Raw genomic sequence first — 27821 nt, 5'->3', positions numbered from 1 at the left:
CGCCCAGAATATTGTATATCGTATCGTGAAATTATTGTATCACTACACCCCTACTCATTATAAAGTGAACTTAAGGAAAAACTAACTGCTTTTTTGGTATATTTGCACTTAATGTCACTAGTCTTTATTACAGTAGCGTTTTAATTCTGGATCTCAAACCTGTTGCTGCTTATGAAAGAAAGTAAAGAAAGCAAATTGTTCATTTTCCAGTAATCGACCTGATAAAGTGGCCTGGAAGTTTAGAAAGCTGTGTACACACACTCATGTACAATTATGTAGAGTGTTATAATGAATGCATTGATTGCATTGAACAAAAAGGACAAAACAACATTCAAGTGAGTTTCCAAGAGGAACCTTATAACCACAAAATGAAATAAAATAGTAATGACCTGGAGCCATCAAGAGGATGAACAATTCTTCAATATAGGGATAGTTTTAGAGAAATGGGTTTAATATTACTGTGAGATTGCATTTCCAACTCTCTGGCATCAAATGGAAGCTTGCTGTACCCCACTAAAGTTACAACATGATCGCAATCATTTTTCAATTGAAGTCCAGATGGATTCTATGGAGGTAACTGCTCGTTTACCTTGTTACAGTTATAGGCGCAAGTCTTTCGGTATGTTTCTAACGGCTTTGCATTTCTAGAGTGTGTCTTTATTTTCATTTGCTAAATGGCTCAAGCTCAGTCAGATTAGAAAGTAAGTAGAAGTTTTCAAGTTTAGCTCTTGGTCATTCTAACATTCTGTATGTTTAGCATTGTTGTCCCTCTAGTAGATGAACTTTAGGCTGCACAATATATTGCCAATATATTGTCCATGCAAAATTCATGGGTGAAATTTTTATATCATGAAGGACTGTTCGGAATGCGGTTAAATATTGCTCTGACTCTTATTTTAACAATTGTTAGTATTTTTTTTATTTCTTTGTCTTTTTCCAGGAGTTGAAGTTACCATTTACGTTCATGAGTGGCCATATCCATGAGCTACGGATCCATGTACCCTGGACCAAGCTGGGCTCAGAGCCTGTTGTCATCACCATCAACACAATGGAGTGCATCCTCAAGTTAAAAGATGGAGCGCAGGTGAGTTCTTTATGAGAAGCATATTTTTTTTAGTTAAGCTGATGTCTGGGCTGAAATAGCACTGACCAGAAAGTCTTGTTATTTAAAGTTCACTGTATGCTAAAATAAAACTCCCTAATACATTTATCTTAATGTTTCCAAAAATTGTAATTGGTGTTTCAAATGCAGCTTCTTTATACACTTTTCCCCCTTCTTGACACAAGGGGGAAAGGTACAAACCCTGGACTGCTGCGTCAAGGTCTCTGTATATCTTTAGTACTGAGGAGATGGCAGAAATGATATCACCTGAAGCAGACAGTAATCAGAGCAGATACAAGCTAGCATTTGCTCTGAGCAAGGCTATGAGGATTGACAGCAAATTTCTGCCATTTCAGAAATCCATATCAGATGTTTCTTAGAATTGGATTATTTCACGCAATGTAAACATTATCACAACACAATGCTTCTAGTTTTGCCAATTTAGCATCCATGGTGTTGCATCTATTGGTGTACCCCAAGATTGTTGACTGTGTCCTACTAGGAATCAGCTGGAGCTGCATTTCTTCCTGTTCATCGGTTAATTTTTCTATACCTGCAGTACAACAGTGAAATACATGAAAATGGACCTTTTTAAAACTGCTGACAAACTCAACTTGTAAGTGGTGGGATATGCCCACTATCAGATATGTAAGCAATTGCGTGTAGTAATAAAGATGCTGTACGGAGGGGAATGTACTTTTTAAAGTTAAAAAAAAAAAAATACTGATAAGGTTTGAATCAACTAAAGAGTTCACCTAGACTGTAATAAAATGGATTGTTACAATATATAATACATAAGATATTTATTATTTATTCCTCATTAGACAGTTCTTTTCACAAGAAAAAAAGCTTTTTTTATGAGAAGTCTTATCTGATTCAAGATGCAGATTTTGCCAAGTACTCACAAGTACTTCACCCAGCATCATTAAGAAATTATTTAGAAAGTACTCCTTTAAATGAAACCAAACCAGCTGATTTTGTCTTATTAGGTTTCTCAAGAGTACCATGTCCAACATTTTGTGGTTTCACTATTCAATCAGTTTGATGCCATTAAAATGCATTTTTTCATAATATCGCATTTACACTCTTTAGATGCTGAGATAATGTTTTATAGTTTCTGTAGTCATACATCTTTCTAGTTTTGAAGTTCAGTGATGTAAAACCAGTTGTCTTGAATACATTTTTTTTTTTTAGATTTTTCTGGACTCATGTTTGCCACCCATGCTGGTTATAAAATTCCAAATGCCGCTCAGAGCTGGCCCCTTATATGGGAAGGCTGAAGTTTCAAGGCCAGATGTCCCAGAAGAAACACATTTCAAGGGAAGTCAATTACAGCTAATTATATAGGGAGCAGCAAAAAAGATTTGTAACACATGAGTTTGAGCTCCCCAGAACTAATGGTAAATATCATTCTATGCAGGTGGCTACTGCTCATGCTATCACGTTTCCAGTTCTATGGAAATTTAGACTTGTTTTAATGCTTCGTACACAGCTTTAGGTCATGTACCAGTAACAACACTGATGTATTCTCAAAACAACTATTTGTTACAGATGTTTTCTGAAAGGCTTTGGGTAAAGAGAAGATTTTGGGGAATTGTAAATGACATTTGGACAAATTATTCAGTGGTATGCGAACCCAAGAGACATAATTTGGAGTAAAGCCAGACTTACAGGAGAAATCTTTCAAACATGTGGAATTTAAATGAAGCCCTGCACTTCTCCCCTGTCTGGGAGGCAGGAGGCTGACTACTGGGTTTTAACCCAAGAACATGAGGGCAGCTTGTTTTTCTTATTAAAGCTGTGATTATATTAATGAGGATAATTATAAGATCATAACAAGAATAAATAATAAAGAATTTAGTTAATCTTTGTATATATAGTTCCATCTAATGTTGATATACATTGAATTGTAATCATATTCTGATTGGATGCAGGGAGCTTGTTTGGCATAGGTTCATGCAACAGATGGGCCTTGACATTTCACCCTGGAGCTCTCGCGCAATTTGCACAACGGCCCAAAGGATTTTGAAAAGAACTGCAAAATCTCATGTGTGTATGGAAAATCTTACGTTTTGTTTAGACAATCACTAGTGTTTCTTTTGTCCAGTGGAACCTTGTGGTAGGCCTCACACCGCCAATGTGTGGAAATGATAAATGATATCATTAATATGGTTTGTTTTCATAATTACCGTTAAAGCCTGAGCTCTGGCCTGTAAAAACATCCGCACATCTTTTGTAGTTCATTAAAGGCCACGTAATTTGACCGGAATTATTTAGACCTTTTGAATGTTCATGTTTCCTCCCGAGAGGAACCGGGTAATATTAGGGATATTGAGATTGCCCAATAGGGTCCATCTGCACAGCAGCATGAGCAGCTCACGACTGTGGTTTCCAGAAAATGTGGAAACTTGGGCATTTAGCAGCAATAGGAGATTACAGCTCCTGCTGACAGTGTAATTGCTTGAAATACAGTGTAATAAGGATTGTAGTACAGAAAGAATGGCAAGGATTTTGTCCATTTTCTTTAGCTTTATGTTTACAAACTGCTGGTAGGTTATACATAAATTAAGCAAACATTTTATAAAAGAAAAGTTACCTGTGATAAATTAATTACAGTTTATTGTTTGTGCTTTTTTTTTAACATGTAAAATATAATTTCTCCAAGGTTCACCTTTGAAAATGGCATTACACTATTTGTACAAGAATTTACCTTGTTTTTCTTTTCAGACTTGCCTTCTGAGTTTGTTGCTTGTTGACATAGTAACCTATATATCCAACATTGCACAATTTTAATTGAAAGTCTAAATGTGTACCTTGATGGAGTTTTTTTTAACTTACATTTTTTCCCCTCTGCAACATGGTAAATTGCCCCAGATGTTCAAGATAAGCCGTGATCAGCATAGGCAGAGAGGAACTTGTTGGACAGCAGTTACAACATAATATTCTAAGACCCTCTTTATTTTTTATGAGACAGTGATAAGGACTTGGGTTTACTGAGCAGAGCCTTTCTGGTTTTGGCTCAGCTTGCTGCTTGATCTGTGGAGTTTTATGACCGCTGAGTGAATTTGCCACTGATGTGGAGTTTTTGATTGATGCTTTGCCTCAAGATGATTTGGGGAGGTGCCTTTGAGACTTGTTGGTTTGGCATGGGTTCCCTTCCTCTGTTAAATTCCTTCCAAACTATTTTTAGGGTTTTACACCACCAAACCTCATTGCTCCTAAATAATGGATAATGCATGTGAATTAGGAAACCCCTTATTCAGGACTTCCCCCAAAAACCCTAAGCTACTATTCTAAAACTAAACCTATCTCCTAATAGACAAAGGCTTATTAGTTTATTCTTAGATGTTAAATGTATTACATTATATATTTATTATTTCACATTTTGTTTCCAAAGGTCTTAAAACATTTGTCCTACATTGAGACTTTACACCTGTCTTTTGAGGTTGAATTCATAATGTGTAAAACAAAAACTTTTGTTTATAGTCTGATAGTCTATAAATACTAGTAATATTTATTGTGTCAAGATGGCTCGCTACACAATATATCAAATTGTAGTTGTCAATATCAATGTGTCCAACATTGTACCATAAAGGACTGCTTTAATGCAGTATTTCGGAGGATACCATATGCAACCCCCTCTCAAAAAACATTACAATCACTTTGACTACACTGTATCATTAAAGTAGTAATTTGAAATCGCATGGAAAGAAACAACTGTAAAAATAAAAATAAAAAAATAAAAAAGCTTCTAATTTAGACTTCCATGTTTACTCACCTTAGGAGTGAAGCGCAGGCATACGGCTACGGCAGCAGCTGAAGCCGTTACAGCACATCTGGTTCTTTCAAACTCAAAACTGGTTAATGATACACAATCATGGAAAGCTGAGATTGTTTCAATTTGTACCTCAGAACATAAACACTGTAAAACATTCTTGCTTTAGCGGGTTAAAGTACTAAAAAAAAAACAAAAGCTGTCACAAAAGAGTTATTCCCTTAACCTCCAAAAATTCTAAGTGAAAGTACCTGCTTCATTTAATTCATTTTGCAATTAAGCTTTATGTTTTAGTTAATGTATCTGATGGATACATTATTTTGACTGACGAGGTATAGAAAAATATATATAGTCGCAGCCTATTTTTACCTGTCAATTTTTTTAAATGACTTATTCAACTACATTTAATTTTTACTTGGTTTAATATTCAGTCCAAACACGATGAACAGAAATTCCACATCGAGCCATCATCCATCAAACGGTGAATAAATGTAACATTTCCTCACAGTGATAAAAACCTCTGACTCTGGCTCCAATAACTACATATTAACAATCTTTAATTAAACTATTGCATTTAAATTTGAAAAATTCACTGCTCCTGGTGTGAACGCACAGACTCAAAACTTCCTCTTGCACTGCATGGACCTGAATTGCGCACCCGCTTGTGCGTAACCAAATGTCTCGAGGGGTATTGCTGCAGAGGCAATTGTTATGAGGTTTTAGACTTTTGCTTCGGACAGATAACATCTTATGGCTGTTTTGATGTTGATCTGGAGGTTGAATCTGTAATCTGGTGTCACACTGGAGGCTGGAATTACAAGTGCCACTTAAGTCAAAGTTTTGAAATCAGGAAATATTTCTCCAAATGAAGTGATCAAAAGTCGATAAGACTCTGGACAAGGGATAAACTATCTTCATTGGTTTCAGCACAGAAGAGTTTATATTTAATTGCTGTTTATAAGAAAGCAAAATAACTTTGTCTTGAGCACAAAATATCCCAAAATCTAGTTCATTTAAAAAAAAAAAATCACATCAGGTAAGTAGGAAAAAAAATAATAAAATGAAAATTTTGACTTGCTCAGATACCAAGAAGTGGAACATTCAGAATAAGAACTAGTTTTGTCATGGAAATCTGGTAGAATTTGGGTTTTTGGTGGCATGAAACAATTTTTCCTTCTGAAAACTTCTTGTAGCAGGAAATAAGCTGGTGGAAAAAAATCATCCCAGTAGCTTCCTGTATTCAGTAAGTCAAGCAGTGATCAATGCACTTTGGGCAGGATGCTGCTGTTCCACGGTTTAATCCCTGCTCTCAAGCCATCCGGACCAGAGCTGCCTTTCTTCTGACCTTATTACTCTTATTACATGTTCGCTGTTCTGTCTGATATTGTACTTTAAGAAACAGTTACCTTCATTTAAGCCAAATGTTTACTCAAGTGATACTTTGTTCTGTCAGAGACATGTTGCAGTTTGGAAATATTAGCTAATATATAAAGTAAAAATGACAACCACTGAGTGTGTTTTAAATAAAAAATATTTTATACTCTTCATTGCCTTGGCATGGAGGTTCTTTCCTGTTGGGTCTCATTCACAGTATGTCCAGGTCATCTCACTTTCTACCGTGGTGTGGAAATTGCTTATTTATATTTCTGAAGCAATATGTCTACTCTAATCCGAATCCAGATTCCTGGACTCGGATTTGTTTTGGGTTTATTTTTAAGTGCAAAGTTGAAGTCTGAAGCTTGTGCTGGTGCTGCAGAAGTGCTGAGCAAATACTTCTTTCAGTCTGGATATTGAAACATCGTCTTAGTTGGGAGTGGTATTTCCTGACACAGATGGAAATTTCTCTCCTATTTCATTTGTCTAATTTATTTTATCTTGCTGGTTTCAGAACATTGACTCTTACTACAGTTTGTTCCGTCCAGCTGCACCTCACATGTGTAATTAAGTTGTCAAAGTAGCTTCAGCCACTGCTTACACTGTCAAGGAGCCTGATGCTTACATTGTTCAAAGGGAGCTTATGTCTTGCATAATGTGCCTTAGTGTTTTGTTTGACACCGTAGGAAAAAGTTTGAGAAATTAATAGTTTTGTTTAAACAGATAAATGTCTAGTTTAGTTTTTTGATAAACTTAGATCCTGTGTTGTCACTTCACTAAAATAAAAAGGCTGATGTCCAAAAACAAATATTTGGAACCGTTTTTTCTTTGGAAACTATTTTAAGTTGAAAATTCTTATCATTTGAGTTATAAATTCATGGAAGACAACTAGTAATTTTTAGAATAAATAGAAACCAGGTTAAAACTAAAACTTCTTTTAATGAATGCTCATTGTGTTAATATTAAACCTTTAAGTCTGAAGTTTTTTTTGTATGCTTCTTTGTACATCAAGACTTATTGTAGTGTTTTAATGTAACCAACACATTGTCGTTATTAGCATCGCAGAGTGAATGTACCAGTGGAAGTCACATGCCTCACATGCTCAGCCTTGGCTTGTGGTTAGTTGATGGAAACATCTAAAGGACCATTGCTTCTCAGATCTTAATTCGGAAAAATTTACCCCTCTTTTTGCATTTTTCTTTGACTTCTATTGTGCTTTTTTCCTTTCTTTTTGTGATTTTTCTTTTCTGATGTCTAATTTTTTCTTCTTTTGTATTAGGTTTTCAATTGTCCTTCATTTATTGTGTGTGCAACTATTCATTTCTTAAAAATAGTATTATTTACATTATTTTAATCATATTTGTAAAATGTACATTTATGTTCTGTTTTCTCGTAATTTACCAAATCTAGATGATGAAAAATACCGATTAAGTGGGGCAGCACTACTTGCAAAAGTAGTTCATAAATATGCACAGACTATGAATATTGTGCACATATGTACGTAGTGATTTGGGTAACAAATCGTTTTAAAAATGTCAGAACAACCCACTGTTTCCAAGAAAACTATTATCAGAGTTTTAATTAGCCCACTCTTTTACATTGCAAATAATAGAAAAGTAGTGTCACATCAGTGTCAAACTAAGCTGCTGTAGTGGGGCCTGCTGTTTATTTAGAACACATCTTTAAAAATTCTGATTATATATGCTAAAAATTTCAAAGAAGAGTAACAGAGCAGGTTGCTTAAAATTCTCAAATCCTGCTCTTTGGACACAGGATGAACAATTTTGTGTAATTTTAGTTGATGCAATCCCACCTCCTCAGTCCCACTGGCATGTTTTCCAGTGAGGAAGTGGAGACTTGGGACTTTGGGTCAGGCTGAAGTCACTGATTTGGTTAAAAAAAATGTACCGGGGCAGGGGCCCTGGGATGAATGACATTAGCCCGGAGTTTCTTAAGACTTTGGATGTTGTAGGGTGGTGTTGGTTGACGTGCCTCTGCTATGTCACAAGGACATCGTGGACAGTTTCCCTGGATTGGCAGACCAGGGGTGGTGTTCCTCAGGTTTAAAAAGAAGGACCGCAGGGTGTGTACCAACTACAAGAAACTCACACTCCTAATCCTCCCTGGTAGGGTCTATTTAGGGGATCTGGAGAGGATGGTCTGCAGAATAGCTGAATCTCGGATTTATCCTGTTCATGGAACATTGGACCAGCTCCACACCCTCAGCAGGACCCTGCAGGGTGCATAGGAGTGCATCCAACCAGTTTATATGTTCATGGAGAAGGTGTTTGACAGTGTCCCTCGGGGAGTCTTCTAGGGGCTTCTCGGGGAGTTCAGGCTTCCAAGCCCCTGACACTGTTAAGTCCCTTCATGGCAAATGTCAGAGCTTGGTCTGCATTGTTGGCAGTAGTTAGAACTATTTTCGGGTAAGAGTTGGATTCCACCAAGGTTGTGCTTTCTCACTGGTTCATAACCTTCATGATAACTTCTAGGTGCAGCCAGTTTGGTGGCCTCAAGATTGAGTAACTGCTCTCTTGGCTTCATCAGACCATGATCTACAGCCTTCGCTTGAGCGGTTCTCAGCTGAATGTGAAGCAGTTGGAATGGGAACCAATACCTTGACGTCTGAAACCATGGTCTTGAGTGCTTTCTTTGGTTCGGGCACGAGATCCTACCCAAAGCACAGTTTCAGTATCTGCATGCCTTGTTCACAAGGGAGAGAAAAATGGAGTGGGAGATTGATAGATAGATGGATTGGTGCTGCATCTGCAGTCATTTTAGCGCTGTACATATCTGTCATGGTAATAAGAGAGCTGACTCAAAAGGTAAAGCTCTCGATTTACCAGTCAATCTAAGTTCCTACCCTTATCTGTAGACACAAACTCTGAGTAGTGACCGAAAGAACAAGACTGGAGATTCAAGTGACTGAAAAGAGTTTGCTCTGTAGGGTTTTTGGGTTCCCCCTTGGAAATGGAGTGAGAAACTCAGTCATCCAGAAGAGACTGCTGAGGCCAGTTGAGGTGGCTTGGGCATCTGGTTAGGATGGGTGCCTTCCTGGAGAGGGATTTTGGGTATATCTCATTGGGAGGTAATCCAGAGGAAGACCAGGGACACTCTCGAGGGACTATGTTTCTTGACTGCCCTGGGAACACCTTGGGATTCCCTCGGAAGAGCTGGCCCAAGTGGCATGGAAAGGGGAAATCTGGGTGTTGCTGCTTAGGCTTCTGATGGATTGTGTCTCAGGAGCTATTTTGCCAGAGAATCAATAATGAACAGACAACGTCATTGAAATTTTATTTTGGTGTTGTGTAATATTCCTTTCAATTTATATGCTGTACAGCTGGTGTACACTACTTCTATGAAATTGCATAGGGAATTTCTAACATATAGTAAACAGTGAACTGAGCAGTGACACGCTATGAGTTAAGTACACACTCATAAGTACACACTTATTTTTTTCTTACTAGATTTAATAAAATAACAAACAAGCCTGTTTTTAAAACTTAGAAATATATTTTCCCTGTTACATCAGCTTTCAGATTTATGTTGTTCCACAAGTTCTGTGTGTCTGGATTCTAATTTGATCCTGGTTTTGCCAGGATGAAAAAAGTTACCAATGTTGGTTTAGTTTGTTTCACTATGTTTTCACATTTAACGCCTCCACTAAGACTTGTGGTGATGGGGTAAACAGCATTTTCTCTCTTATTTTCCTTTCTTTGAGGTTTATGGGATTTAGCCCTAGTTAAAGACTTCTGACTGCCCTCATTGCACATTATAAAGTGTTAACATTTTTTTAACCCTGTCCTTAAAAAAAAATTATAGGGTTCCTAAACAGGTTACAGACATCAACTTTAAAATTAGCATTCAAATATATTCAAAATCCTTTTTTCAGTCCCTTCTGCAGTGAAACAGTAGCTTTTCATGTGTGAATAATATTGGGGAAGTTGTCTCATTAAAAACTAGAATGTTATGAGCCTATTAATCTGCTCTGTAACTTAGATTTATTAGTTATTCTGGGCATGTTGAAGTCTGATATTAAACAAAGCCAATTTCACTTTGGCATGCGGAGGTATTCTTGGCCGAGTTGTACAACATGACATCATCAGCGGTGTTTCTTTTTTCTTTCTTTCCATAATTCATTTATGTAAATATACTTCCTCTTATTGTTCTTATCAGTCTGCCCTCTTCAACATGCTGCATTCTCTTTTAGTTTGTCAATTTCTCTGGAATTAAAACTGCAGTTTGTAATTGAAACAACTTCTGCATTAATACTAAATTCTTTTTGTAATAGCCATTTTAAAAAAACACAAGACTAACATTGCATACTTATTTGCCAAATTTAATTTGAACATTTAAACCTGTTGTTACAGATGGAGTTCTATGTAATCTATTCTCACTGACATTTGACATTTGAGTTGGTACATACAACTATATTATTATAAGTGCTTAAAATAGTTTGAGGAAAATGTTTACTTGAACACAAATTTTTGTCAATGACCACAAGAAGTGTATTTTTTCTTAAAGATTACTTGAAACATAAAAATAACCGTTGTTGAAAATTTGTTTTTATTGCTGTTTTTCACGGTTTGAAAAGTTAAATCAACTGAATTTTTTAATTTATTTTTCATGAATTCGTTTTTATTTGCTGAAAGAAAGATGACTAATAAAGGAAGGCTCAGTGTATGTGATGTACATAGTGTACATTTCAGTTCTTTATTAGAATTTTTTATTTCAGTCACTTTAAATTGAGATTTCCTCTCCCTGTAATTAACTTGGATCCTGGAGCAGAGGAAGAAAGCAGCAGGAGGAGAGCACATTTTTGTAATGAGCTGTTTTCATTGAGATAATTACTCAGAATGTCACACAATGTTACATTCATCATGGCTGATTTCAGTCTCTAATCCCTCCAATCTGCCATGGATTCCAGCTGCTTCACAGGGGTTTTTAGAGTCTGGGTCTTTATATTTAGCTTCCCTATGAGAATGTTCACATACAGTTGTGTGTTGGGTTGTAAGCAAGGTGTTCACTCTGGGTATATGTCCCTAATGTAGTGTGGTTGCATCTGAATACGGGTTACTGAACAGGTTTGTAGTTAAAAGTTAACTCCAATCTGAGGACGGAAAGCAAAATTGTTGTAGTTATTCTGTCTTGTGGTACTTCTACTTAAAAAAACCCAACCTCCTATCCAACCCCATCTTTAATCACAGTTCTTTTACTTCCTACATTTGTTAGAGTTTCATTAAGTCATTCGCAGCCAATTTTTAGCTGAGCAGATGGGTGTGTTGGAATGTAATGGACGCTGAATAGAAGGTCATTTGAGGCTACACTGATAAGTTCATTTTTGTTTCTGCTAAAATTACTAATCTTAAACAATTTTAATGGATTGAATACAAATGAGTGACTAAATACTCGACTATTTTGTCGCCATCTAAATAGCTTAATTGTATGAACTTACATCAAAACGGTAGACGTCATAAGCAGTAGACAGGATGTGCATTTGTCAGATTCAGTGTGGATCCATGTGTCTCTGTTTATGTATGAGTGTCTTGGAGAAGGAGGGGCCCTGTCTGAGATAAGGAGCTATTGGGTTTCCATATTTATTTTCTCACTCTGTAGGCGTTTGCCTTTCCCTGCCTGGCCTCCAGTCTGCAGTCCTGCTGCTTTGATGTCAGCATAAGTTTTCCAGCAACCTGCAGAGAAAAAGCAACAATAACAGAGTTTGTTTATTCAGCAATGGTCTGCATGCTCTTATTAATCTGGAAAAACTTTATGAAGTTGACCAGTTTCAAAAATGTTTGGATTTCAAAGATCAAGCAGTTTCTGACAAAAATGTAATATGCTTCCAATTCTTGTTAATTTTTATGTGTCCAATAAAAACAGTTTTGTTTTGTAATAGAAAAAAAATGCCTTTTTTAATTTTTCCCAACAAAGTTTTCTTACACTGAATGTCAAGGAGAAGGCTGCAGATGACAGGAAATTGCAATAGGACTCGTATATCATAATACAAACAAGTATGGAAAATCTTCTCTGAAACATATAATTAAAGAAATATGTCTGCTCAAAATTTTGCTTGACCTTTAAAGCTTGACCAATTAAACACTTAAAGATGTTAGTTTTTATCGAAACAAATAGAGCTGTACCAATCACACTTTTCCTGACAGCAGTTTCTATTTGTGCATGCAAAGCCTAAACTGTACAATCTAGATTCTTGAAGGAAAAATTGTAAACTTCTCTAACAGGGGTACAGAGTTTTTTAATCCATCAAGCTCTATGTAAGTTTGCACACAATATTCAATGACAGGTGCATACTTTGTTCATAGTATCTGAGCTTCCTCAGTTTGTTTACTTAGCTCCTGCAGTGTGTGGTTCCTAATAGCAGGAGGTGGTTGAGCTTAGGCATTAACACTTAGACAACCATATGAGTTGAGGGTACTACTGGTCCCTACTGGTCTATGATTGAGTGAACGGTCTATGATTGAGTGAACCGTCTGTTTACGGACACAGGTCACGTATGACCTTCTTGTGCCAGACATGCCTACTGTAGTGCCCACTTACCCTCTGCGTAGGGGGTCCCTCTTGCCTGCCACTCACACTTGTGGAGGTTTTTTCATTTTCTTTTCTCTGTGGTCTTCCAATCTCTAAGGTCCGGTAACTCCCTGCTTCTCTCAGCCTAGCCAGCTCACTTTTTTCTGACTGTATTATTTTTCCACTTATTCCATTGTTTTTTGTTGCCCCTTTCCTTTCTTACTACTGTCGTCTTAACTTAACGGCTAAGTTGACATGCCTGTAGGATAGTAACCCCTTTTCCTGTTTTTTGTGTGTGTCTGTCTCTCTCTCTTTCTCTATCTTTCCATGCCTTATTCCTTGTCCTGTGCACAGCTTTGGCATTGCTGGGATCAGTTTACATGGCAGCAGCTGAAGCAGGCTTCATTTGTCCCAGGGCTTCCCTCTGAAAAGGCATTTTTCACCTCTGGAGAATTGCTTACTGCCCACAGTGACATTGAGTGCTTAATTGCACTACTTCCAAATTTGGAAGTCTTGATCTTTAGTGGCAGTCCAAGCTCTTGAACTCAATGTACTATGTGGGCTTGGAGGGTTTTGCATTCCTTTAGGTATAGATATGAGTCTCAGAGAAAGGCAGACTGTTTCTAATTCTTATCTAATCACATTGCGTATTGTGAACTAAATGCAGCAAAATGTGAGGGATTTTTATAAGCCTACTGTTTTTTGTTTTTTTTACCTGGATATATTTTATCATTACACACCTGACACTTATTTGTAAGTTTTCAAATTTATGTTTGTCAGTATTGAACAGCAATTTAATTACTTCCCATATACAAATATTAATTCCTGACTTGATGAAGCTTTTATAATCTTACCCTCTGTTTACCATTGATGCACTGAGAGAAAATGAATGTGGATGAATTCGTGTGTAACTTGAGAACATTGGGTTTTTATTTTCTTGAGTATTTTAGAGTGAGGTGTAATGTCCTTGAAGTACCCGAATACACTTCATTTTGACACATTCAGTGTTGTTCTGGTTAGTGTAAAGAGAAACGACTGAGACATGTAAATACCAAACATATGTGATCCTCTCTTTCTTTGTCCAGATTGTCCGACTAACTTACCACCCCGGTGAACAGTGGAAAGGTTACAGTGCTGTGGTAACCTCTTAATCAATACCATGCTGAACTTTTAGCTTGCTCAGCTAAGCTCCTTTACCTTGACATCCAGCTTTGCAGAGGTTTTAAATTTGTTAAAAATTTGTTTTTGAGTTTTTTCCCACTAGTATTTTAATATAAACTCCTTTTGTCAGATAACTGTTGAAGAGACAGTTGTAGTAGTGAAACTGTGTTGGATTTTTTGCTGTCAATTTGATCCAATGAAGTAATTTCTTGTTTAATGCATTTTCTGGCCAGTCATATCATTTTACTTAATTAAGGAAACAGAATTTATATATGTGTTTAAATTCCCAGTGACACCAAATAAGTATAGGCCTAATGGAATAGAAACGTTATGTTCTCTATAGTCTCTTGCCTATAAGGATGCATCATGCATGTTTTTCCTCATTCCTTGCATGTTTTCCTATTTCTCTTCCATTACTATCTAGAAACAGTTCATTAAAAGGTGAGATTGAGATCCACAGGGAACATAAGTCTGTCTGTATGAACTCCATCAAATTAGACCAAATTATTTCAATAAACTCCTATAGAATTTCTGTTGACACATCAGAGCCTTTTTTGGAGTCACTTACTCATATACAGGTGACACAGTGGTAGAACAATTAAATTACCATTTTCATTTTCAGTCATTAATTTTCAAATTGGTAAATATTTGCTTTGATTAGTTTTATATCTGTCTTGGTAACAAAGTGGGCCCTTATGATTGAAGTTCTTTGGCCTGAATCTCCTGACATCTCTATTCTTTGTCTGCTTTTTTTATTTGTATATAAAGTAACACAAGTCCTGTTGGCCTGAGGGAGTTTTTACTCAAGATTTTTTTCCCCTAATTTAATGAAAATTTTGACTCATTATGTTTCTCTGCAGCCTTATCCTCTGAGATAATTGTTTTGGTATCTATTAACACACCTACAGAGTCTTGAATTTCTGATCTTAACATGCCATGTTTTTATGATAGATGACATGTGCTGTTGACTTGTGCCATCTTTGGGTACTTTTGTTTTTTTAAAGTAATTTATACAGTAGTAACCCCCTGTGAGAATGAGGATCCATGTTTCTTTTAGAATTCATCAAGGCAGGAGTCAAATCCACCTCGTTTACTCTGCTCGCGCAGCTTGGTGTGAACCGCAAATGTCCACATTGAGCTGTGCTCAATGTTCACAGGTGCACATTTAGGCGCGTTGAGCATGCAGTGAGAATATTTCTTTGTGAACAAAGCATTATGTGCAGCATACGTGTTTACGTCTCAACATGCTGACTCTGTCTGCGTTGATAGTTCCTGTTTAGTTGGTGTGTTATGGACCAGTGGTTCTGCCCTTGGAGGAGCTTTTTTGCTCACCTTGTGACTTGTGCAGCGCGCTGGCTTATTTTTTATTTTAGTTTATTTTTTGCCACGACAAAATGCATATGAAATGCTTTGTCTACTTAAATTCAGGTAGAGTTGGTGTGCAGCCACGGGGAGATCAGGACACCTCCTCAGACAACCAAAACAGTCTCTGTGGTGCTTATTAAAAACTCAATAGACACGAAATGAAAGAACTACTAAAGTCACATAAATTAAATTTCACGTTTGTTCTTCCCTCTACATTTAGCTACCGAGATGGTCTAGCTCATCATACAACACTGGATGGGGCCGGTCCAATGTTGAATGAGGCTTTGAGCAGAATTTGACTTAGGGGGTCCCTCTTGCTGCAAACATTAGCACCACTAACAGCATTTCACCATGGATGCAGTGAAATCTGGAAGAGGAGGCCTAGTTTAACTGACAAAGCAGTCAAATGTAATTGTAGTTCACTAAGATGCATTAATGATCAGCTAAAACTCAAAGATTGAACTCATAGCATCAAATTGTAGCTATTATAACAAAACAATCTAACTATGAACATTGTTCTTTGAACTTTTACAAAGTAAACTTGCCAGCTCCCTAAAATCTTAAATTTAAATGTTAAACAATTTATAATCTTTTAATTTGCTGAAACAATTAAATCAAATTTAACAGCATCGATATTCTCTTAGGTCATTTATGCCTTGGGCCGGTTCTAAATGTGATCAGCATTACATTGTGCTTTTAGATATACTAACTGATTTGGATTTAACAGAAGTGCAAATAATTAACATTTATTTTAATTGTATTTTTTTATTTGTTGCTTTTAAAACTACAATTGTTGACCATCCTCTGTTTTTTGTTTGTTTAGGATGACCATGACAGCTGCTCCAGCTCCACCAGTCGCAGTGTCTCTGATGGCTCCAAGTCTACAACAAAACCTCGCCGTCTCCAACAAGCAGCTCCCAGCGACCCAGACCTACCACCAGGTAACTAGTTGTTTTCTTTTGCCCAATGTGAACATTAGTTTTTTTTTTATGCTTCATTTTTGTTTAATGAATGATAAAAACATAAAACAGGATGTTTTGTATTAATATTAATTTTTGTGTTAAAATATCTCTAAATATATTGTCCTTAAAGATGATCTCTGAGACAACACATTTTCTAGGGGCATGGTATGCTTAACTTAAAGTAGAAGGTGGAAAATAGGAGATTACAATATAATTATTTAACAAAGACAGGGTAAAAGCAGTGAGCTGTAAGATATAGGAGCCAGATCACTGTACCATCCAAAGGTTAACTCCCAGAGCCCTGGTAGGCCTGAATCTACGAACTTATACTTCTGACTGGTTTTATCAGGGGAGGATCAATTTCCATGCCTGATGTTATGAGATAATATCTCTCCCCAGCTGTTAAAGCAGGGTGCCCCCACACCCCAGCATCCCCTACGGTGCCTGCCTCTAAGTAATCTCTTTGGAGTGTGTGAATGTGTGCCTTTGTTCCACTTTGTGTGTCTAGGATTTTTAGAGTATCGGTGTTCATTTATGTGCACGTATAACACTATTCCACCAGTGGTCCATGTTGTAACCCATTACAGGCAATAGAGACAACTGGGGTCAGAGGTTAAAGGAGCTCAATAATAGCAAGGAAGTAGATGAATGCCGTAATCCCTGGCTTCCTAATTAAAAGGTAGAGGTTAAAAGGTAGCTACGGTAAAACTAGCCTGCTATGACTCAGACTGGATATTTTTGTAAGAATAAGATACAAACCAAATGTGTCAGAACACTTGGTTTCTAAAAGCAAAGACAAAGCACATTAGTTGACTTAATTGTGTTCTGTAAACCATGAGACCATAAGAAGTTCTCATGGTATGAATAGGTTTTGTTGCTTTTGTTGAGTCAAGAAGTGTAAAATGTATTTGTACTGAAAATATGTTCATTCATTATGCACATGTACTGAACGAATACATCCTTGTTTTAAACCTGACGACTTGCAGAATATTAATGTGCACAACGTAACGTTCTGTAAAGCAACTTTTAGTAAACAGAGAAGACTCCCAGCTATCACTAAACTCTGCTATTTTGCAACATTACTGTTTCTCATGCAGCTGCAGCGCAGAAACAACCAAAACTTTGCCAGTGAAAACATCTTTCAACAGCAATAAATGTACATAACTCCACTCCTTCTGGCAGTTATGTACACACACACACACACACACACACACACACACACACACACACACACACACACACACACACACACACACACACACACACACACACACACACACACACATATATATATAAGAAATGGTTATCCGCATAGACATTATGTATGTGTATGACTGAAGAAGGAGATTTTCTTTTAAATAGAAACACATGTTAAATATAGGTATGTTCCAATTAAACTGCTTTTCTGGGTCAGAGGACTTTAATTATACAGCTACTTGTTTAGCTATTCCTGGGATAATAGAATAGTTGACTTTCCGTCTCCTTAAAGTGTAAAGAGATAGTATCCCATATTGATGAAGCAATATGGGATATATGGGATCCCTAGAAGAGCTCTTTTCTCTTCTAGGGATCTTTTATTCCTTACATGAGACCTTAGGAATTGCTACTCTTTGCACCTGAGTTTTTCAGGTCCAACTTGGACTCCATTTAAATGTACCTTATGTTGACACTTGGTATTAGATTGGTACATTCCTACTAAGCACATTACAATACAGATTTCTTTGCGGTACTTGACATAAAAGAGGACATTTGGCTTGTTTTTACATTGCATGAAATTGTTATCTTTTCCTCTCTGTTTATGCAAAAGGTTTAGAGCTGCAGGGTAGCTTGCAAACAAAGAGGATTGAAGCTTTAGACCTCTTGTGAACCAAGACCAGGCGAAAATGCAAGAGTGCAAAAAAGGGGACACTCTGTAATGGGTAAATTAGATCCAGAGAGTTAAATAGCAGGGGGTAAAGTGGTAGTTTTACTACCCAGTCTGCAGGTGCAACAGCAGCTTTCTTGCTGACCTCAGAATCACACACACGCACACAAGCGCACACACAGACGCACGTACGCACGCGCGCACGCGCGCGCAGCCACTCCCACAGTCATTCATGCTAAGAAGCATGAATGCCTGAAAGACCATGCGCAACTTGAGCGAACATATGCTCCCTTTATAAGAGAAGTTTACACTCCTTCATTCTCTCTTCCTGCCACTCTGTTTGGTCAGACCCATGAGAATTCTGGTGATTGGATTATACCAATATGCAGTGGGGCCTGTCTAGAGTGGCTCTACACTCAAACTATTCATATAAATTTTCTGTCAACAGCACTATTTAGTTCTGCCTAATTATTGATTCTCTTCTTCCTTAAGCCAAGTGTGCAGATACAGGAAAATAAACATTTGGTTTGGAAATAACAGAAAATCAGTAAAGATTTATGTTTCAATTTGCCGTGAGCAAGTTAAACATTATACAGTAGGAATGAAAAGTACTTTTGGTCCTGTGGTTGGAAGCCGTTATTAGTGTATATTTTCATATTCTCTTGTTAAACTCTGCAGACCTGTGTCATTTTAAGTTCTTTTCTGACTCACTCCAAAATTTTATCCTGTAAAATTGCTGTCTTTGTGCGTCACTGTTTCTGAAAAGTAACATTTATGTGCAGCCCTCCTGTTCTATGAAATTCAGCCTGATGCAGTGGTTCAGACTTTATAGGGTATGCCCCCTTTAGAGAGTGAAAACATCTTCAGGTGCAGTTAAATAATCACTCATGATGATGTCACTTTCTCACAGTATTCCTGGCTTTGCTCATCGTTCGCTCACTCTGCTGTTTGGAAGTAATTTTCCTCCTTTAAACACCAAATAGTTTAAAATGGGACTTGGGCTTAAAGGTTTACTTACTTGTTATGCTGCATACTGTAGAATGACATAACACACAAACAGATCTTGAATCTTTTATGAATTGTTATAATCTCAGCAGCACGGGATCCATTGTAAAATTGTTTTTGGCAGTTGATCAGGTTTTTTTTATGCCTCTATGTTTTTTAGATTTCTACTTGTTCTTGGGATGAAATTTTTTTTTCTTTTCTTGGCTCATATTAATAATTGTTTATGTATTGTTAGTAAATCAGAAAATACTTCATATCTGTAAATTAGTGTTGCTTTAATATTTTTTCACAGTAATATATCTCTATGTGCTGGTGCTGAAATATCAAATTTTAAAGCTATTAGATATTCTTGTTTCTTTTTCTAATTAAATATTCAAATGGTATTTGTGTATTTTTTTTTAGGTTATGTGCAGAGTCTAATCAGACGCGTGGTGAACAACGTGAACATCGTGGTGAACAACCTGATTCTCAAATATGTTGAAGACGACATTGTGCTTTCGGTCAACATTACTGCAGCAGAGTGCTACACTGTGGATGACATCTGGGAGAGGGCTTTCATGGACATAACTGGTAAGAAGAAACTGGCTACATTCAGTAGTGTTGGGTTTAATTTGTCAATCCAAGGAGATGAAAACCAATAATGTTGTGCTATCTGATGCTTTGCAAACGTCCACCCCCATGATGGTGTGAAGCCAGCTGAGAGGAAATAACTAATGATGTTTGTCAGAGATGGGTATTCAGGAAAAAGATGGTGCCACCTTCAAATATAACACCCACTTTTTATTAAGTAGTTCAGGAAAATTTCCACACCTGCTGCAGGATCTAATCCTGTTAATCCAGTCGGGTGGCTTGTGGCATATTTTAAGAAATGAATTAGATGTTCACTAACAGGAAAAGAACACCTCTTAAAAGAAATGATTATTAGAAGACTCTAAAAAGTTTTACATTTAAAAGCAATGAGATATCATTCTAAGCAATTTTGTGTAGAAAGTAATTTCATTTTGAGAGGTATAACGTAATTAATGTATGCCTATTTCATAAAGTTTATATAACTCAACAGATAGCAGCTTTCTTTATCTGGGTTTATCTTCTCTTAAGCTGCAGCCTTTAATATTATGCACTGAATCATTCCTGTTTTTGTTAGTGTACATATAATTCTAATATTGAAAGAGTTTCAATGGCCTATATATATATATATATATATATATATATATATATATATATATATATATATATATATATATTAAAATCTACAACCAGTCATTGATCCATTCATATAGACATGCACATGCTTTGTGAATAATGATTAACTTCCTATTTATTCCATAAAGAATATTACTGCAAACATTCTGTGAACGCTGAATGTTTAGTAAAAAATTGTATAGTAAAAAATGTATAGTAAAAAATTGAAATCTAGTTTACTTTGATTTGTAAAGCTTTAATTTCAATGTTATAATTGTTTCCTAAATTATTTCCTAAACACTTATTTCAGTTAAAAAAATTATTAGATGCATATTCAGAATTATATCCTCATATATAAATATTAACTTTTTTTTGTTGTTGTTTTTACTTTTTTGTCTTTGTAGCTCCAGAACTGGTCCTAAGAAAAGTGATAAACTTTGCTGACTGCACTGTGTGTTTGGACAAGAGAAATGCTAGCGGCAAGATTGAGTTTTACCAGGACCCCCTCTTATACAAATGCTCCTTCAGAACGCGCCTGCATTTCACTTATGACAACATCAGCTCCAAGATCCCCTCTGTCATCAAAGTGAGCCTCTTCACACTCTGTCAAAACTATATGAAATATAGTCAATATATGATTTTTATCAGGGTTTCTTTAATTTTTTAAGGTTTTGGTTTGGCCTTAGTAATATCTGACATAACTTGGCTCTCATTAGTGTTTTTGTAGTTATATTGGATTGTTTGATATTCATTTTAGGTATAAAATACATAAATAATTAAATACTTTTATTAAATTACCATGGTTTTTACCCTTTAAAAAGTCATGCGTTTATGGAAAGATTTTTGTAGAAATTTGTATGGCTTTTAAAAGTAAAATATTTGATTATTGATCATTCAGCCTCTCCTAGATTAAGATATTATGCAGGTTCTCAGCAAACTGTTGAAATAGTTTTGACCAAAATGTACACATTATTTACCTTATAGATTTTAAGTTGTTTTAATTGGACTTTAAGATAAATTCCATATTAGTGAAATGCAAACAAAATTTGTAAAATTGAATTGAGCCATAACTTATCGGCAGGGTGTATTTATTGACCCAACATCATAGACATAATAACATTTATTGTGTTATGCCCATTGTCTCTTTATCTAATAATTCTGCTGATTTTCTAAGTTTGCTGCCTTAAAAATAAAATGGGCTCCAACATTTATGGTAGTGTCATTTTAATAGAGAAAGAAAAGGCAATTTATGACCCAGAAAGACTCAGATATTTAAAAAAATGTTTTCACTCTAACATGTATTTTTTTACTTTTATGTAAAACTTTTTGTGGATTTTTGTTAATATTCACTCTCCACATTAAGATGCATTGAAACACTTGCATTTATTTATGGTTGAATAAAGTGCATAAAATCAACAGAGGATTAAGTGGCTTTTCTTTTTATTCTCTTTCAAAAAAAAGAGAACTTATGGCTTATATTTATTAAACAGGCTGTTTCTTTGTACGTAAAGGCACACTAGGAGAAAAGAGCATGCATTTTTTTCCCCGAAAGAATAATAAAACAGGAGGCTGTACCAACCAAATTTCAATAAATTATCCATTTTTCCATAGATTCACACAATGGTGGAGAGCTTGAAATTGTCCATCACTGACCAGCAGCTGCCCATGTTTATCCGAATCTTAGAGCTGATTATTGCTCTTTACTATGGAGAAATAGGAGGACACAAAGAAAGTGAGGGTGAAGAAGGCATGGATCATGTAAGGGAAGGCGGAGCAAGTTCACCTGGTGAGTATTTTTTTCACAGGCAAAGTACAGCCTTGTTAACTTTAAAAGATCCATATTTGTCTGGTTCTATCATTTCCAAATGAATTGGTGTTGAAGGTAGAGGATGAAGAAAGGGTTGACTAACTGTTCTGTTGCTAAAACATGCAACTCGTATCCAACAGTCAAGCAAATGCAACATCCATAACATTAAGTGGACAAGAAAAGACTTGCAATTTGCTTTAAAATGAAACACGATAGAATAAAAAAGGAACAGACTAAAAACCAAAGTTTGGATGCCTTTATTTGTGTGTGCTTTCCAAACCTTAAAATATTTAACAGAATTCATAATTTTTGTTGCCACTTAAGTCTTCCAGTTTTTCTTTGAAGCATTTTTCAACATTCTTCCTTCTAAAGATGTCCAGCTGTTTGAGATTTTTGGGTTGCCTTGCATGTGCTGCTCTTTTGGGATATATGATCTCTGTTGAGGGTGATGGACTTAAAAGATTATAGAAAACTTTAGCTTTTACTTCTTCAGGAAGTCCATAAGGAGTTCTTGAGTTTTAGCATCTTGATATGGCATAAGCTATTGTTTACATATCTAAAGCCTTCCCTTTTCTTCTCCAGAAACAACTAGCTTTGTTTCTACAATTTGCTCTTGTTTAGCTAAATCAGTTCTGCTGCCATTTAAACTTGGCTTTACCATCTGATTTAATGTGATGCTATCTCCTGTTGAAAAGTCAGGGCACACAGTGTTTGGGTAAATGTTGGTTTTCATCAGGCTGTTAGTGTTGCTTCAATCTTTTTTGTTGAGTTGCTATTTTCCAAAACATTGATGCTGCTTTCATTCAAAACATTCAGAGAATCTTTGTATTTGTATTTCATGAAAATAGAATAGGTCATCAATTATTAGTCTTAAAAAAAAAAAAAAAAAGAAAATGTCCAGATATTAACTTCTAGCCAAATACCTTGCACCAGTGCTTACACTGTTAGAGACCTTAGCAGCTGCCTATTTGATGCTATTACTGTTAATGGCATCAATGTTCAACAGTGTAGAAAATGTTGGAGATTTGCTGGTATCGGGACATTATTTGACCTTTATAATCTTTAAGTAAGAAGGTGTTAAAAGCTATATGGACAGCAATACCAGATGCAAACTTCCATCACTCTGACCTTCTAAAATTTTGTTAGGCTGGACTTCTCTGAACTCTGAGCAAAATAAGCGGAAAGCAAAATGGCCAAGTTGCCACAGTGTCTCTCTCTCTCTCTCTCTCTCTCTCGCTCGCTCGAACCTGTTGCTAGTCAGACTTATCACTCGTTTCCAAAGGAGAGGATGAAAAATCTGCAAGCGGACAAATCGGACGTGACAACAGGTTTGAGGTCCTGCTAACAGACAGATGTTTGAAGACAGGGAGAGAGATTTAAACAATTTCAGAAGATATTTGGGCAGGCATTATACATTCTGAGTGCTGAATCATCACTTTTTAAGGGGAGCAAAACATATTTGCAAGCAATATTTCTGACAGTAGAGTTTTGAGTGAAGGCAGTCCATATTCATCCATCCATCCATTTTCTTTACATCGTTGTCCCTTAGTGGGGTCGGGAGGGTTGTTGGTGCCTATCTCCAGCTAACGTTCCGGGCGAGAGGCGGGGTCACCCTGGACAGGTCGCCAGTCTGTCGCAGAGCATCACGGAGACGCACAACCATGCACACACACACTCACACTTGGGGACAATTTGGAGAGTCCAATTAACCTGACAGTCATGTTTTTGGACTGTGGGAGGAAACCGGAGTACCCGGAGAAAACCCACGCATGCACAGGGAGAACATGCAAACTCCATGCAGAAAGACCGGGGCCGGGAATCGAACCCAGAACCTTCTTGCTGCAAGGCAACAGCTCTACCAACTGCGCCACTGTGCAGCCTTGCAGCCCATATTTTGAGACTGAAAATAAGGTATCGCGCTTTTAAAATTAAGTTACATACTCATCTATCTTTGAAAAATAAGTCCCCCCATATAATACTCCCTTCATTCCTCTAAACACCCATCCCATCTTGTTCCCTCTTAATGTGTTCATCCTTTACCCTGCCAAATAGAACAAAATAAAATCACAACTCCTTCTGGGTTTAATCAGTCTTTGTTGCCCCAGGAGCAAATATTCATGGAGCTAAAGTGGTGGCCAGAAGGACAACACATTACAACCTTGCTTTCTTTAACTTGCCTGCTGCTTCTTGGCCTTCTCTGCAAGTTGGCACAGCTTCCAGTAAAGTGTCCAATGCCAGATGTAAGAGTCGCGGTCATGCTATTGCTATGCAGAGCCTCTGAGAATGAATTAGTATCCCGTCACAAAATGAGAGAGGACCAGCCCTTGGAACCTGAGTACTCAAATACTTAATAATGTAGGAAATATATGACAGAGTGACAAGGCTGAAGAGGAGAGGAGGGTCTGCATTTCTGCATTGTAGCAAGTCATTCAGGACTCCAGAAACCTTTTTCAAAGATCTAATAATATTTTCTGTTCTGTTTTTGTTTTTGTTTTTAGGCTGCAGCTTCACCTTCAGTAAAGTAACACAAAATTAAAGCCCAGGCTTCACTGGGCCTGTTTACAATGAAAGGGAAAATGTTTTAAAGTAGGGTTACAAAGTAGTCACACATTGTAATAATACATTTTTAAATTGTATTTAATTTTAACCCATTCATAATCCAGGCTCAAGATGGATGAGCATTTTACTTAACTAAAGTTCTAAATTGTCTTTAAGAAAACCATTCTCAACTAAGGGACTCAAATGTGTCTTTAAGCAGACACCAAGCCATTAGAGTTGTCACAATTCAAAATTTCAAATTACTACTAATGAAAATCTATCATTTTTGATACCCCAACAATATTCTTTGAGGGCACAAGGTTCTTTCTGGTTAAAAGCAAAACATATAATTACAAAATGACAAAAAGTCACCTCCTTAATTGAGGCAAAACCAGTAAGGCTGGAATAATTTAGCCCAAAATAAATGGCACTTCCCTTTTTCATAACAGTAGACAAGATAACATGAGTGTTAATATCCTTTATAGAAGTATGTACATTTTATTCCGTTGTGCAGTCATATTATTTTACTATCATTTTCTTAGTTTGTCAAAGTGTGCTTCTTTTTAAACTATTATTACCAAATGGTTGGTGTTTTAAATGTTGTTTCATATAGAGATTATCTACCAAACTGTATGTGCATCACCTGCATGTAGGTGATGAACAGAAACTGAGACCAAACATTCAGGTAACCACTATTCCATCTATAAATAATCAGAGACTTATAATTCTGTTTATTCACATTTCTACTTTTCATAATTTTAAGCATCTAAAATAATAAAAATATTTTTTTTCTTCAAACGAATCGTTTTCATTCAAAACATTTATACCAACCTGACATGTTCATTTTAAATTGTAAATGAGAGAAATAAAGAAATAAATAAAATAGATGAATGTATGAACTGTACATTTTATGACATGGTGCCTGGATACATTTTCAAATTCTCATTTGTCCCAAAAACAACAGTCTAACCATTTGTTGGTACAAAATAATCAAAGAGAAATAGTTAGATTTCTCACATCACTCACGTTTTGCTTAGCTTTTTCGGCATACTATTTCAAAGTCTTCCTAATCGGGTCAAGTTGTTTAATGCTTTTGCTTAAACATGATTATCTTCACATTCAGACTTCGAGTGTGATGTGACATGAAAGAGCTCAACTAGTTAAACTGACACCGAGAGCTTTCTTGGGTAAAAGTAAAAGGAAAGGAAAACAAAACTATATGAGAGATGGAATCAGAGAGGGAAGTTGGGACTTAAAACCATAACATGGGATTTCCAACTGCCAATTCTCAAAGTGAAAGATTTAATTATAATGTGTCATATTTTCACTGCTGTTGCCTCTGGGATTCCTAAAGTATGACTTCACAGACAATAATGTTTCTGAAAAGGACATGAGGCAGTAAGGAATGGGATTACACATTCTTTACTATCGACATCAGTTTCCTCTATCCTAACATGTATGGAAACAGAAGTGATAGGACCAGGTCAAAGGTTATGATGTGTGCTAGAGGAGTGCGAATGCATTTGGGTTCCTGATAACCATAGACATGCCAGATAACAGAATTAAATTCTTGTGTTAGGTTGTTCTCTCAAATCTTTAGTCATTGTTATTTTTAGTTGTGGAAAATATCTGAATTTGCAAAATTCAGTTTTTCCACCACATTGCAATTCCCTTTTGTCTTCTATCTAGCTTATTTTCAATCTTAACTGTGATATTTTGCAAATAATTTTTTCCCCATCCATTTCATGGATGGAATAATAGATGTTTTTTATGTTTCAAAGTATAATTACTGAGGATGTTTTGTGTTATTTAGCAACACCATTGCACAACTTAATATGACCGATGTAGTGAAGAAGCCTCTAAAATCCTAAGTAGATTTTAGAGGCCTGGTTGGGTTTTTCTGGACATCATATTGTGAGAAATTTGCTGTAAATTTTTTAGAGTTGCTATAAGTCCCACAAAATATGATGATACAAATATGTCTACATCTTCCCCTCTGATTAGCCAGTGCCTCCATCAACAGAAGAACCTCCCTGACCTCAGTTTGCACATTCTCAATGTTGATCTTTTTTAGCCTTCACCTTAAGCTCTGCTTAATCTTGCACTGTACAGCTGGCTTAGACAGTTACATAGTTTGTTGGCTGCTTATCAAATTTGTGAGCCAGCCCCTTCCTAGATGTATTTGTAGACACAGCCTGGGCTGTTGGTTCAGGACAGATAGCCTTGATCAGTGAGCCCAGTCAAGGGCTCTGCCAGGATGCTGGCTGACTCACTTTGCTCTCTGGCATCAAATGGAATGGACTTCCCCTGTCTGTGTAGAGTTCATGCTGCACTGCATTCCAGCAATACACAAAAACTGACACCTGCACAGTGGAGATGCAGTGGCATTGATCTATGTTAGCTTTGTGTTTTCATTTGACAGCTGTAACAACTTGCTTGCCTTAGGCATCCCTCAAGATGAACAAATTGACTGTTCTGCTTGGCGTTCAGAGATTTTCATTGTGAACCATTTTTTCTGTGAAAGAAGTATGTTCTGTAGTTTCAATCGATTTATACATAAGATTGAAACGATGCTAAGACAATTGCAGCATTTTGTAATTTGAGTATTTTTCTTTTCCGTAAGTCAACAATTTCTTCATGATACTTTGTGTTGAGGTTTATGGTTTTTGGTGTAGAAGTCAAGACTGTAAATGTCTATAAAAAGTCTTGTCATGTCTCCTAGTAGGCAATTCAGGAACGGCCATGATTGTCTGTTTCTAAGGAAATCATTTGTTTTTTGTTTGTTTTTTTTAATATCATTTCAGGTACCGATGTTGAAATGGAAAGTTTGGGATCTAGTCCGTATTCCAGCCAGAACCTCTACATAGAGGGTGGGAGTCCTGAAGATCCAGATCAGGGTTGGATGTCCTGGGCTTGGTCCTTCGTCCCAGCCATTGTAGGCACAGAGGAAGAAGGGGAGGGAGGTCTCTACATGCAGGGGGACACAGAAGGAATTTCCAACTACCCCCAGCAGCACACATTGAAGGACCCTGTTGTCTCTATTGGCTTCTACTGCACTAAAGCTTCTATCACCTTTAAGGTAAAGCTGTTAAAAACACAACTTTAAAGGCTTCATGCTATAACAATTCAAAAATAAAAAGGTGCTTTTTTGCTGAACCAGT

General features: G+C 36.6%; 1 protein-coding gene across 5 annotated transcripts in view; it reads left to right on the top strand.

The window, feature by feature from the left end:
* Positions 1 to 27821, top strand: part of vps13b (vacuolar protein sorting 13 homolog B) — a 312384-nt gene that overhangs the window by 3641 nt on the left and 280922 nt on the right. For all 5 annotated transcript variants that reach the window (XM_008432898.3, XM_008432900.3, XM_081617077.1 and 2 more), the window contains exons 3-8: positions 941 to 1084; positions 16126 to 16243; positions 19536 to 19703; positions 20720 to 20901; positions 21927 to 22101; positions 27465 to 27739. In XM_008432898.3, the coding sequence (XP_008431120.2) occupies positions 941 to 1084; positions 16126 to 16243; positions 19536 to 19703; positions 20720 to 20901; positions 21927 to 22101; positions 27465 to 27739 (1062 nt within the window). The remainder of the gene's footprint in view (positions 1 to 940; positions 1085 to 16125; positions 16244 to 19535; positions 19704 to 20719; positions 20902 to 21926; positions 22102 to 27464; positions 27740 to 27821) is intronic.

The sequence above is a fragment of the Poecilia reticulata genome, chromosome 16 (assembly GCF_904066995.2).
Source record: "Poecilia reticulata chromosome 16, P_reticulata-male-v2, whole genome shotgun sequence".
NCBI classification, from domain to species: domain Eukaryota; kingdom Metazoa; phylum Chordata; class Actinopteri; order Cyprinodontiformes; family Poeciliidae; genus Poecilia; species Poecilia reticulata.
Note: the sequence above shows the minus strand (reverse complement) of the source record. Positions and strands in the feature narration are given on the sequence as shown.